Source organism: Pelophylax lessonae (assembly GCF_965119305.1).
Source record: "Pelophylax lessonae genome assembly, chromosome: 4".
In the NCBI taxonomy this organism is placed as follows: Eukaryota; Metazoa; Chordata; class Amphibia; order Anura; family Ranidae; genus Pelophylax; species Pelophylax lessonae.
Window position 1 is genome coordinate 622,709,053 of NC_138771.1, and position 14,599 is coordinate 622,723,651.

General features: G+C 43.2%; 1 protein-coding gene across 1 annotated transcript in view; it reads right to left on the minus strand.

The window, feature by feature from the left end:
• LOC309551989 (calpain-5-like) overlaps nucleotides 1–14,599 on the minus strand; it is a 53,728-nt gene that overhangs the window by 11,513 nt on the left and 27,616 nt on the right. The window contains exons 9-10 of the mRNA XM_082252733.1: nucleotides 10,439–10,635; nucleotides 3,192–3,310 (exon numbers count right to left, since the gene is read on the minus strand). Coding sequence (XP_082108859.1) covers nucleotides 3,192–3,310; nucleotides 10,439–10,635 — 316 coding nt within the window. The remainder of the gene's footprint in view (nucleotides 1–3,191; nucleotides 3,311–10,438; nucleotides 10,636–14,599) is intronic.

The window sequence follows — 14,599 nt, forward strand, 5'->3', positions numbered from 1 at the left end:
TGAGCCCTGATGAAGAACACTGGTCTGAGCCCTGATGATGAAGAACACTGGTCTGAGCCCTGATGATGAAGAACACTGGTCTGAGCCCTGATGATGAAGAACACTGGTCTAAGCCCTGATGATGAAGAACACTGGTCTAAGCCCTGATGATGAAGAACACTGGTCTAAGCCCTGATGATGAAGAACACTGGTCTAAGCCCTGATGAAGAACACTGGTCTAAGCCCTGATGAAGAACACTGGTCTAAGCCCTGATGAAGAACACTGGTCTGAGCCCTGATGAAGAACACTGGTCTGAGCCCTGATGATGAAGAACACTGGTCTAAGCCCTGATGATGAAGAACACTGGTCTAAGCCCTGATGATGAAGAACACTGGTCTAAGCCCTGATGATGAAGAACACTGGTCTAAGCCCTGATGAAGAACACTGGTCTAAGCCCTGATGAAGAACACTGGTCTAAGCCCTGATGAAGAACACTGGTCTAAGCCCTGATGAAGAACACTGGTCTAAGCCCTGATGAAGGAGTGTTCATTCCCCCAAAACATGTTGGCTTTCTCTTGTGACTTTCTGTTGTGCAAAACAAAGATTTACTGGACTTACATTACACTTGTGGGGTATGATTGGAGGTCTCTAGGATAGCTATGGAATGTGAAGAGAATAAGAACACCACAATAAAAAATGTGGAGAGAGTATGAGTGCCCCAAATAAAGCCCTGATGAAGGAGGACTGAGAACCCAAAACCTAGTGGATTGTCTTACTGACTTGGTCATGCAAAATAAAGGCTTGTTGGACTTAAAGTATACTTGTGGGGTATGATTGGAGGTCTCCAGGATAGCTATGGAATGTGAAGAGAATAAGAACACCACAAATATAACAAGTTGAGTCCAGTAAATCCCTATTTACTATCAGCATCTAAGCCCTGATGAATAAGTACTGAGTTTCCAAAACGCATTGGCTTAGTCTTATCATGCGAAATAAATATTTACTGGGCTTACATGATACTTGTGTATCCTTTATTATATAATCTGTTGCGCAGTATGCTCCCTATTTACTCTCAGTGTCTAAGCCCCTGATGAAGGAGTACTGAGCCTCCAAAACGTGTTGGGTTACTCTTGTGACTATCATGCGAAATAACGATTTACTGGACTTAAATTATACCTATAGGGTAGGCTTGGAGGTTTCCAGGGTAGCTATGGAACGTGGAGAGAATGAGAACACCACAAATATAACAAATGTAAGTCCAGTAAATCCTTTTTTCCACAATAGAAACTGATGCATTTTGGGGGGCTAACTACTCCACCTTGATCAGGGCTCAGCCGTCTGACCAGTGACCCAAATGAGCACAGTCCTGTCCTTTTTTATATAATCTGTTGCTCAGTATGCTCCCTATTTACTCTCAGCATCTAAGCCCTGATGAAGGAGTACTGAGCCTCCAAAACGCGTCAGGTTACTCTTGTGACTTTATCATGGGAAATGATGATTTACTGGACTTACATTATACTTGTAGAGTATGCTTGGAGGTCTCCAGGGTAGCGATGGAATGTGGAGAGAATAAGAATGACACAAATATAACAAATGTAAGTCAAGTAAATCCTTATTTTTTCACAATAGAAACTGATGCATTTGGGGGGGCTAACTACTCCCCCTTCATCAGGGCTCAGCAGCCTGACCAGTGACCCAAATGAGTACAGTCCTATCCTTTATGTATGGCTGAATTTGCATTGCAGAGACATCGCATGTGATGTGCATAGGAATGCGATTCAAATTGCATGCAATCACATAAGTGTGAACCCAGCCTCAACGATCATATCATTTATAGTAGTTTTTAATACAGTATAACAATTGTATACTAGTGTGTGCTGTTACACCAATATGTAAGATATAATATAGATAGATAGATAGATAGATAGATAGATAGATAGATAGATAGATAGATAGATAGATAGATAGATAGATAGATAGATAGATAGATAGATAGATTATATATAATATAAAGCATAGTTATGGTAATGTCTATATATTTGGTCATTATACTGCCATCTTGTGGTTATTTTGGTTGTTGCACTTGCTTTCTGTCTCTCTCTTCTGTGTTCCCTCATGTCCCCACCCATTTATGATGTATTTCCTGTTCCTTTATGCTTGTGGGGATAGAGATGGCCACATCTGTCTAGGCCTTTATACAATCTGCTCGCATCTGGGAACACATTACCATGTTTTGACCTGCGGATACCATCTTTCAATCATTTGCCACATTTTGTTGTCTGCTATACCTACTGCTTGCAACAAAACCTACGTGGATGGAAAGAAACGGTGTCTGGTGAGTTCAGCTATCTGATAACGGATTATCCGCGGTGATTGTATCTGCTTATACAGGCCAGGAATAGGTCCCAGCAAGGGATAAGTCAATATTACAACAATTGGAGTCAGAATATAGTGTATATTTGTTATGTGCAGTCTGATTATGGTAATGTGTGCATAACATTTTTGTGTCCTTAAAGTTGAACTATAGGCAAAACCTTTTTTTTTTCCACATTTTGGATAGAGTAAGGAAGGGTTAGGATCTCTAAAAAAAGAGAAGTATTGCGGTTTTTTTTTTTTTACAAATAATACATACCTAGGTGGATGGAGCATCATTCCGATGCTGCATCTATCCCCCGCCAGCTCTAACATGGAGCACCGAGCGATCAAACACCTCCGATCACTCAGTTCTCAAGGTTCCCTGAGCAGAGAGCTGGTGACTGCCCTCTGCTCTGCCTCTCCAGCGCTCACTGGAGCGCTGGGCTGTGGAGGAGGCAGGAGTAGCCGGCTCAGGCTCTCAGCGGGTCGCTGAAAGGCTGAGCCGGGCGGTAGTCCAGGCATGAGGGCGGATCCCAACTCCATGATCGTGATCTTGCCCGAGCCTGGACCGGCTCTGTAACGTCAGCAGACAGCGGGCTTCTGGGATTAACCAAAAATTTGGGATTTTCTTTTACTTTCACTTTCAATGAAAATGATAAACAGGACAAATAGAGAGGGTGAATGTTGCTAAAGGGGGCACAGACAGCAATAAAAATTGACAGGGGTTCTAATCCCTTTCCAAAGCTAAAAAAAAAAAAGTTTTGCCTTTAATTATACTTTCATTTGTTTGGTTGGCTGTCCATACAAAGAACTGACACCTATCACCGAGTAAAAGGTATACTGCCCACAAACTTACCACTGCTACTTCCGGGTACTGACAGCCCAGACGCTGCATGCACCGTGATAGAGGTGACCACCCGCGCATAGCCAATGAAAAACAGGCAGGAGGGCTCAGGAACATCTTTATTCAGTTCTCTGTGAATGATAAACCCAATAGGACACCAAAAGGCCTTATTAGTATGAGTAAAATAAAATCACAATGGATTTTGGACAATTTAAATTTTTTTTTTCTGATTTTTTGATAGTGGACTTTAATGGATCTTTGGTGGAAAAGACAGCAGTAGTTTTGAATGTTAATAAAGACATACCCGGAGCTTGAAGGAAATGATAAGCATAGGGCATACATGACAGGGTGGAAGAAAAACCAGGCAGTAGGGGGTTAAATTAGTTGTTGGGATATGAGAGGTCAGAACTCTTACCTTATTGGCAGAGCAGACGAGGTTATGGGGAGGAGCAAGAGAGAGAGTAGTTGGAGGGGAGGAGTGAAGGGGCTTCACTTGCAGACTGGAGATCGTGGGAGGAACGTCCCTCCCACCCGCCCTGGTGATGCAGTTTTCTGTCGCTCTGCTAAGGAAGTTGGCGGTTGGGGTCCTTGACGAGGGTCCAAAACATGGTGTCGAATGATAAAATGGTGGGACCCATTTCCGGTATGGAGTCCTATGTTTGGCCTGGTTCAGTCTAGACCGACCGGGTACTGTAAGGTGGTAGGGGTCTGTGGTCAGTTAGGATAGTCCTCGTGGCGGTGTTTTGGCAGCTGGGGATAGAACCTAACTTAATGGTACCACAGACTCCAAAGTTGTGGGAGATGGTATCATCAAGGATCTGAAACCATTCTTTGATCTGGATTGGCTTGACTGTTTTGTTTTTCTGTTATTTATGGTTTTGTTTAATAAAAGGCCAAACCGGCCATTTAATCCCAATGCCAAGTTAGTGTTGTCATTTAAAGGTAAAGGGGGGTGGTGTTGAGTACTAATCTGGGTAATATGGTTAAAGAGGTGGGATCTGAACTACCCTAGTCAAGACATGCCCGGAGCTTGAAGGAAATGATAAGCATAGGGCATACATGACAGGGTGGAAAGAAAACTAGACAGTAGGGGGTTAAATTAGTTGTTGGGATATGAGAGGTCAGGACTCTTACCTTATTGGCTGAGCAAACTAGGTGATGGGGAGGAGCAGGAGAGAGACTAATTGGAGGGGAGGAATTAAGGGGCTTCACTTGTAGACTGGAGATCATAGGAGAAACGTCCCTCCCGCCCGCCTGGTGATGCCGTTTTCTGTTGTTCTGCTAAGAAGGTTGGACGTTGGTGGTTGGGGTCCTTGGCGAGGGTCCAAAACATGGTGTCGAATGATAAAATGGTGGGACCAATTTCAGGTATGGATTCCTGTGGTTGGTCTGGTTCAGTCTAGACCGACCATTTAGTGTAAGCTGGTAGGGATCTGTGGTCAGTTAGGATAGACCTCAAGGTGGTGTTTTGGCGGCTGGGGACAGAACCTAACTTAGGCTCGGTTCACATATATGCGATGCGGGAAGGCTGCGAATTCGCAGCCTTTTCCTGCATCGCACACGCACCCCCGGCAGTTCACACTGCCATATGCGATACGCTGGGGGTGTCAATGTAATCTTAACGACACCCCCAGTTTGATCGCATATCGCAGTGCGATCGTGCAGTTCGCACAGGATCGGATCGCACAAGTGTGAACCGCTGTGCGATCCGATCCTGATGCGGCAGCAAAAATGCCTCCTGTGCGTGTTTGCTGCGGGTGCGATGCGAATTTAGCCATACAAACTGTATGGCTAAACTCGCACCGCACAGCTGATCGCATGTAATGTCGGAGCAGTGCGCTCCGACATTACATGCGAACCCGGCACACGCAGAAGTGTGAACCGGGGCTTAATGGTACCACAGACTCCAAAGTTGTGGGAGATGGTATCATCAAGGATCTGCAACCATTCTTTGATATAGATTGCTTTCACTGTTTTATGTTTTTCTGTTATTTATGCTTTTGTTTAATAAAAGGCCGAATCAGCCATTTAATCCCAATGTGGAGTCAGTGTTGTCATTTAAAAGGTAAAGGGGGGTGGTGTTGGGTACTGATCCAGGTAATATGGTTAAACAGGTGGGATCTGAACTACCCTAGTTATGTTCCACCTTTTGACAAGAATACGATGTTTATCTTGATTTTACGTATATGTTTTCTATTTCCAGTGTATTTATTATGTGAAGATTTGATATGAATAAAGAATGAAAATGTTTTTTCGTTCACGTCTATGAGATCCCTGACACCTTCCCATGACAATGTCTGCCGAGAAGAGAGGGGGATTTACATGCAAATGGGGCCGAATTCATGGGTGCCGACCACATGCTGAGTCCAGGGCTTTGAAGCTGAACTGGGATAAAAGAACAAAAATAATCGAGCTAGGCAGGGCCGGATTAAGAATATCATGGGCCTGGTGCTGAGGATTTTGGTGGCCTTTTTTATGGAAATAAATAAAATGAAAATGCAAACAATTCTTTGTTAAAACAAAGTAAATATTAACACAAATTAAATTAAATGGGGGGGTGAGAGAGGGCGGGGTGTGAGAGAGGGTGGGGGGGGGAGGTAAGAGAGAGAGAGAGTGCCTTTGGGTAGCTTAAGTAGAGTAGTATGGTGGCACTCACACCACGGTGAACTGTGTGTGGGTCCACAATGGGGTAAGAATGGGAGGGGCTTATAGAGGCATGGTTAAACAAACTGTATGGCTGAAATTTGCACCGCACAGAGATCCCATGTCATTTTAAGAGCAGCGCGCTCCGAATTACATGCGATCTCTGTGAAGGCACAAATGTGAACCGGCACTTACTGTAGATTAAAAGTACACATTTCTTCTATAATTTGTCCCATTTAAATTCACACTAAAATTATTATTCTGATACAAAGCACTAGGAAGTTATCTGCAAATGAAGTAAGAATGTTTTTTAATTATTTGGCATTTTTTAAAAATAAACAAAAAAAGGATAAAATAAGCTTTATTAATAAAAATAACCACTTTAAGACCGGAAGGATTTGCCCCCTTCCTGACCAGGCCCTATTTTGCGATTCTGCACTGTGTTATTTTAACGGACAATTGCGCGGTCGTGCGACGCTGTACCTAAATAAAATTGATGTCTTTTTTTCCCACAAATAGAGCTTTCTTTTGGTGGTATTTGATAACCTGTGCGGTTTTTATTTTTTGTGCTATAAACAAAAAAATAGTGACAATTTTGAAAAAAAAAAAAAAAACAATATTTTTCACATTCTGCTATATAACATTCCCCCCCAAAAAAAATTAAAAATCAAAATTTTTTAAAACATGTTAGACCAATTTGTTTTCTGCTACATATTTTTGGTAAAAAAAAAAAAAACGCAATAAGCATATTTTGATTGGTTTGCGCAAACGTTATCGCGTCAACTAACTACGGGAAAGATTTAGGTCATTTTTATTGGGGGTTTTTTTGGTGGCAACCTGCGATTTTTTGCGGGACTGCGACATTGCAGCGGACAGATCGGACCCCTGACTGACATTTTTGACACTTTTGGGGGGACCAGTGACCTTACTACAGTAATCAGTGCTAACAATATGCAGTTACTGTAATAATGACACTGGCAGGGAAGGGGTTAACAGTAAGTGATCAAGGGGTTAAATGTGTACCTAGGGGCGTGTTTCTAACTGTGGGGGGGCATGGCTTGTGAGACCTGTGATCCTATATAGCAGGGAAGGGGTTAACATTATGGGTGATCAAGGGATTAAATGTGAGCCTAGGGAAGTGATTCTAACTGTGGGGGGGGGTGGCTTCTGAAATTACCATAGAGACCTGTCATCCTCTATAGAAGGATCACAGGGGCTCTGTGATCATTCCAGGGAGAAGAACGGTCAGCTGTGTTTACAACAGCCGACTGTCCTTCTCTCTAAGCAGGGAACAATTGCGGGTGTCAGGTGGCAATCAGAGCGCCTGCGCACTGCATCGGCTTCCCCGCTGACGAGCGGGGGCAGGAGCGCGCCGGCGTGGTGCACGCTCGCCCCCTAGCCTCCCGACAGTTGGCGCCGTACATGTACGGCGATTTGCCTGGGAGCGACTGCCTGCCGCCGTATAACTGCGGCCGGCGGCCAGAAACCAAATAATAATAATGACAGTTAAAGCTGAACTTTGCTGAAAGTAAAAACCTTCTGTTGTAGTGGGGCTACCCCTGCACTGAAAGGGTTAAATGCTCAATTACATCTAGGGGAATAGAAAGATCAGTTTTACTCACTTGATCCTCTGCTCCCATTGGCTCCTCCAGGCAGCAAGGCTGCTCCCCACAGCCTCTTCTCCCCTATGCTCTGGTCAGGGCTGCTGTTGGAAATCATGGGGCCCCATACAGCCTACCTGACAGGGTCCCCTTCCCCTGGCCAAAAGTGACTGGGGACATAGAATGATCAGTCCCTTTCTCTACAGCCTCAGCTGCACAGATGAATGAATATGATGCGCTCCAAACCTTCCTGCTCATTCACAAAACTGAAGCATAGTAAACATCGTTTACTATGCTTCAGTGATGAATGGACACAGGAGTGATCGGTACCAATAGTTCCCTGTGTTCATTCAGGAATGGAAGGGGCTAGAAAATTACATTTACCAGTCCCTTTCCCCGCTCTCCATCCTAAAACATCCCCCTGTGTGCCTTCAGCAGCTTCCGGCAGGAGAGGAGGGAAGCTGGCAGCACTGCAGGGGAAAGGGGCACACAGAGAGGGCCCGACAGCATATGTAAGGGGTGCATGTGCTAGAACCGATCCCTCTGCAGTGCAGCTGGAGGGAGAAATGGGAGGAGAACCTGGCAGCGCTACAAGGGGAGGCAGAAGAGGATTGAAGTCTGCAATAAGACAGTACAGCTTAGCAGGTGCCTGGGCCCCCCTTTTGAACTGATAGGGGCCGGGCCCAGTATAGGAGAGCTGGCTGTACTGCCTTTTCAGCGGCCCTGGCTCTGGTGGTTGAATGCCCTTGATGCCATTAAGATGGATACAGAGCCCATAGACCGGAACTTGACATGAAGGTGCAAAAGAACTGTCCACCACTGGAGCGTCGGGGAGTGCTGTCTGCCAGGGGAGCGGAACCTTCATTCCTGACCCCTAGACCTAAAGCAGCATTGAATTCTCAAACCCTGCTGCAAGAGTCAATTTTAATTTCCCTGGAGTTGGGCTTTAAAAAAATGAAAAGGAGAAGCTAAGCGGGAAGGGAAGGAAAGAGTTTATTGGGTCTCATTAGAATTAACTAAGGGTTAAGAAGGAGTTAAATAGGAACACGTTTTATTTAAAAAATATATATATTTTACAACCTGTAAGGCTAATTTAAAGTGGTTGTATTAAGATCATAAGTGTCATTTCTGTCTGCGTCTTTGTTCCTCGGCTATCAGCATGAATCACTTCTGACAAGTTTTCCTGACACCAAGAGATAAAAGGTGACGGGGAGGGACTGATTGACAGCCTCAGCTCTGTTCCTGTGAGCTGTATGGAGGGGGGTGTGTCCCTTCCCCCCAATCAGCTGTCAGAGCTCTCCTCACTGAGCCCTGCAGAGTGCAACTTCAGCTCTCCGCCCCCTTTTTTTTAACTCTTAGACAAGCTTAAAAAATCAGCACTTTGAACGGATGTAGAGAAGAGAAGTGTGCAGATAGAAAAGGTACAACGTATGTAGGAGGGTTTGTTTAACCACTTCTCGACAGGAATGATTTGCCCCCTTAATGACCAGGCCATATTTTGCGATTCGGCACTGCGTTAGTTCAACGGACAATTGCGCGGTAGTGCGACGCTGTACATAAATAAAATTGATGTCCTTTTTTTCCCATAAATAGAACTTTCTTTTGGTGGTATTTGATCACCTGTGCGATTTTTATTTTTTGCGCTATATGCGACAATTCTGAAAAAAAAAAAACAGTAATTTTCACTTTCTGCTATATAACATTCCCAAAAAAAAAAAATCTAATTTTTTAACATTTTAGGCCAATTTGTTTTCTGCTACATATTTTTGGTAAAAAAAATGCAATAAGCGTATTTTGTTAGGTTTGCGCAAAAGTTATCACGTCTACTAACTACGGGAAAGATTTATGTCATTTTTATTGGGTTTTTTTTTTTTACTAGTAATGTCGGTGATCTGTGACTTTTAGCGGGACTGCAACATTGCGGAGGACAGATCGGACCCCTGACTGACATTTTTGACACTTTTGAGGGTACCAGTGACATTACTACAGTAATCAGTGCTAAAAAATATGCACTGTTACTGTAATAATGACACTGGCAGGGAAGGGTTAACAGTAGTTGATCAAGGGGTTAAATGTGTACCTAGGGGAGTGATTCTAACTGTGGGGGGGGGGGCTTGCGAAATTATCACAGAGACCTGTGATCCTATATAGAAGGATCACAGGCGCTCTGTGATCATTTCAGAAAGAAGAATGGTCAGCTGTGTTTACAACAGCCGACCGTCCTTCTCTCTCAGCGGGGAACGATCGCGGGTGTCAGGCGGGATTCGGAGCCGCCTGCTCCGTGCATCAGGATCCCCGCTGAAGAGCGGGGGTGGGAGCGCGATGCCAGGCGGCACACGCTCGCCCCTTAGCTGCAGGCCCGCGACCAACGTATACCTACGGCGGTTTGCGCAGGAGCGGCTGCGTGCCACAGTATAACTGCAGCTGACGGTCGTTAAGCGGCTAATCTCTGTGTATCTGGGAATAGACCCCACACTGGGTATATGTAATGGTTTACAACAACTTTAAATGACATCATATGCAGAATAAAGGCCACCCCTTTAATTTGCACATAAATGAAATCAAGTAAATAGGATATAACAATAAGATTGTTACATTGTATTTCTCAATGAAAAATCAGAACACTTTGTATTTTACACAGCAACAACAATGCTGTGATAAAGAGCAAGTTTCTTCTGTCATTTTGACAGCAGGGATTTGACGGCAATAGTGGCCAGGGAGCAGCAAAGAGGGGGGAAAAAAACATGGTGCACAGTAAAAGTCTAAGGCTGGCCATACATGATCAATTTTCTTGTACAATTTTCGTTTAGATTTACTGACCTCAAAAGTATGTGGTGCAAGGGTTTGCCTAATTGGATACAATTGAAAGTTGTTTAGTTTTGACCACATATTACATGGTTTTTGGTAAACCTAAAGTAAAATTGTATGGCCAGCTTAATGTGCTTAGCTAAAAGATTTTTGAGGTATATGCCGTACCCTCAAGGTCCTTAACTGTTTTTGCCCCCCCTATAATACCTGAGATGGCTGGCCCGGTCTGTATACACTCGGAGGAGGAAGGCACCGGTCTGTCTGGGGTGGAAAGTGGTGGGTAAGATGACGTAACGCCCTTTCTGTAGTTCGGTATGCAGTAGGACGCTTCGGGAGTTAATGTAAGTAGAAGAGGAGGCTTTGCTAGCAGAACAGTGTAGGCGATATCTGCGGTTCACTTCGACCTAAAAATAGTAAAAAGAAGGGGAGGGGTACAAGAGATAAAACAGGTCAACATGAGAGGGGAAGAACCAAATGGGAACAGATGAGTGATAGAAATGTCATATACTACAAAAAAAGATGAGAGATTATGATATTATCAACCTAAAAACGCTCCAATTTATTTGTGCTATAGTCATATTAATCAAAGGTATTATTAAAAATTATTCTCTGCCATGGTAAGAGTATAGGATTGCCAATACTGACCCAAAACTTAATTCTTTCCAGTCATCTACCCAAAAATTATAGATAGGACTCTTCAAAAAAATCATAATCTCTGACTGTCTTTGAACACATTTGCCATCACACGCCCATAGCGCCTAAACTGATTTCTATACTTTATGTGCATCTTAATCATCTTTCTTCTCCTGTTAGGCACGCCTACGTGGTAAGGTGGGAGGTGGACTTAAAGGCACATAAAACTGAGGAAGAATGGTCTCGGACTTGATTCACCACTGCAGCCTTCATTTCGAATGTCGCGACTCTGGAGTCTTTCTATCAGGTCCTAACTAGGTGGTATAGGGTACCTACCAGACTCACTCACCCTGGACATTCTGGTTTATACTTTAGGGGCTGCCAAAAAGCGGGACATGTCCTCCATACATGGTGGACCTGCCTGATGCTAGGTCGTTTTTGGTCTAAAGTGTTCGCCCTCCTTTACAATTTAGTTGGAGTTAATTTTCCAAAGACCCATGGTTCACCCTCCTACATTTCAAACCTCTACACCTCACCAAACTTCAATTAAAACTGGCACATTACGTACTCTTGGCCTCTAAACTAACCATCACTAAAGCTTGGAGGAAGCAGTTCACTTACTTCTCCGAGGTCGAAACTAGGTTGGGTGGTTTTTATATCAATGAATATTTGATAAGCATGATTACCAATAGTCACCGGAAATTTGACAAGATCTGGAACCCTTGGATTGCCCAACGCCATCCTTAACTTCTTCTGTGATACGTGCCTGCTGTCCCACTAATCCTGTATCGCGGGGGGTCCCCTGTGCCAGCCTCTCTCCCCTTACTTTTCCTTTTCTCTCCTCTAGTATGGATCTTACTTTCTATCCTGTTTTCTCTCCCCATCTTTTTCCCTTTTTACGCTTTCCCTTTCTACATTCCCCCTACTCCCCCTTTCCTTTTTTTCTTACTTTCTTGGTTGAACATCTTGGTCTACTTGTCCCACATGCATGATGTGACTTTTGATATCAAAGCTCTGTGTACTGATATGCTATTATTCCCCTTGGTTTGGGATACGCTCCAGCAACAACGCAACATGTTCACTGATCATTCTACAGTGTTTTTTTGGATATCAGTTTGCAATATGTTGATCAATGTATTTGGCTTATTTTCATTGTACCCACATTGCGGACTGTTTGATCTGTCCAAAATTCTCAAACCAATAATAATAAATAACAGTAGTAAAAGTATTCCTGTGCCGTTTACCAAACAGAAGGCAGCTGAGACAAAAGTGGTGTACCCAACCAGCATAAAACATAATAAAAATCAAACAAAGTGTAGCGCCCTAAGAAAAAATAATGTCCATACAACTTGGTAACCAAAATGCAAATCATAAATGGTCTTAGCCATCATTTAAAGGTGCAGTATTGAATATCAGTCCTGAGTCATCGCCATCACCAGAAAGATTGGACACTCACCACGTCCATTAGGACGAAACGCGTCCGTTCGACTTATTGGTATTGACGTCCTGCTGCTGTGCAATTCGCCAGCAGCATTACATGTGAGTTACATGTGATTTGCTGTATTATCTTTGTTTTTTTGTTTGCTTCAATAAACGTACTGCACTATGATTTTACCTTTGGGCTCTGGCTGAACTGCTTCGTTTCCCTGTTGGATTCATTTATGGAGATTCAGCGGAGGTCTTATATAGTTAGTCAGGTTGAAAAAAAAACACAAGTCCATCTGGCTCAACCAATAAAATAAAAAAAATAAAAAAAAAAAACAGTAATGAAAACCCAACCATACAATCCCATATACACAATCCTATACCCGCAGTTGATCCAGAGGAAGGCCATTTTGACATCCAGTGGGATCCCTGGTTATGTACATTTGAGGCTCTCTAGCTACCGTAATGGTAGCCACGTTATCTGCTGAGTGTCCAATCTTTCTGGTGATGGCGGTAACTCATGACTGATATTCAATACTGCACCTATAAATGATGGGTAAGACCATTTATGATCTACATTTTGGTTACCAAGTTGTTTGGACATTATTCATGTTTTTTCTTAGTGCCCTACACTTTGTTTGATTTTTGAATTTTCAATAAAAATAAGTACACTGAAATAGAAAAATCATAATACACTAATGTTTCCACATCACAGGCAGTTTCTTCTCCTGTCCTGGAGTACATAGGAAGGTTAAGCTGGATACACACCATACAACTTTTGTTGTTAGATTTCCTTTAGATCTACCTTTAACTATGTAGTGCAAGGGCCTGCCTGATTGCATACAAATTGAAAGTGTTTAGGTTTGACCTCATATTATATGGTTTTGGTAAATTGAAAGGAAAAAAAAATCTAAAGAAAGTTTAGAAACTAAAGAAATCTAAAGAAAGTTGTACAGTGTGTATCTAGCTTTAGTCTTCCTGGACATGCATGCTCACCTCTGACATCTACTGGACATTCCTCAACACTGCAGGTCCACACCTAAATTCATTATCAGTCTTTAAATTGAGATCAAAGCATTTAACCAAAGCAGTTCTATAGCCGCTTTCGGACCGCCCGTGGCAGAAATACTGCGGCAGGCTGTCCCTCCAGCGCAAACCGCCGTAGGTATACGTCGGTCGTGCGCCTGCAGCTAGGGGGCCCCTACTCAGCAGCGGGGACTCCGATGCACGGCAGGCGGCTCCAATTGCCGCTGGCCACCCGTGATCATTCCCCGCTGAGAGAGAAGAACGGTCAGCTGTTGTAAACGCAGCTGACCGTTCTTCTCTCTGGAATGACTCTGGAACAGAGCTCCTGTGATCCTTCTATATAGAATCACAGGTCTCTATGATCATTTCACAAGCCCCACCCCCATGCAGTTATGAACGCAGCCCCTCCTAGGTACACATTTAACCCTTTGGGTTAACCCCTTCCCTGCCAATGTCATTATTACAGTAACAGTGCATATTTTTAGCACTGATTACTGTAGTAATGTCACTGGTCCCCCCAAAAGTGTCAAAAATGTCAGTTAGGGGTCCGATCTGTCCGCTGCAATGTTGCAGTCCCGCTAAAAATTGCAGATCGCCGCCATTACTAGTGAAAAAAAAAATAACCAAAAACAATAAAAATTGCGTCAATTTTTCCCATAGTAGACGTGATAACTTTTGCGCAAACCAATCAAAATACGCTTATTGTGATTTGTTTTACCAAAAATATGTAGCAGACAACAAATTGGCTTGAAATGTTGAAAAAAATTTAAATTTTTAAAACATTTTTTTTTGTTTTTTTGTGGAATGTTATATAGCAGAATGTAAAAAATATTGTTTTTTTTTTTTTCAGAATTGTCGCTCTTTTTTTGTTTATAGCGCAAAAAAAAAAAAAAACTCGCACAGGTGATCAAATACCACCAAATGAAAGCTCTATTTGTGGGAGAAAAAAAGGACATCAATTTAATCCAGGTACAGTGTCACACGACCGCGCAATTGTTTGTTAAAGTACCGAATCGCAAAAAAATGGCCTGATCATTAAGGGGGAAATCCTTCCGGTCCAGAAGTGGTTAAAGCTGGCCATACATGATCCAGTGGGTTGAATGAAATCGATTGAAAAAAAAAAATGCAGATTCCCCCATCCACACATTTGAGGTGGATGGGGGAATCCTTCCTACTGAACTATTGTATTCTGACAGTGGGGATACTTCCTCACCAGTAGAATACAATGATCAGTGTTGCCAGGTACACCCAGCACTGATATTTTGGCATAAACCCAACAGGCTG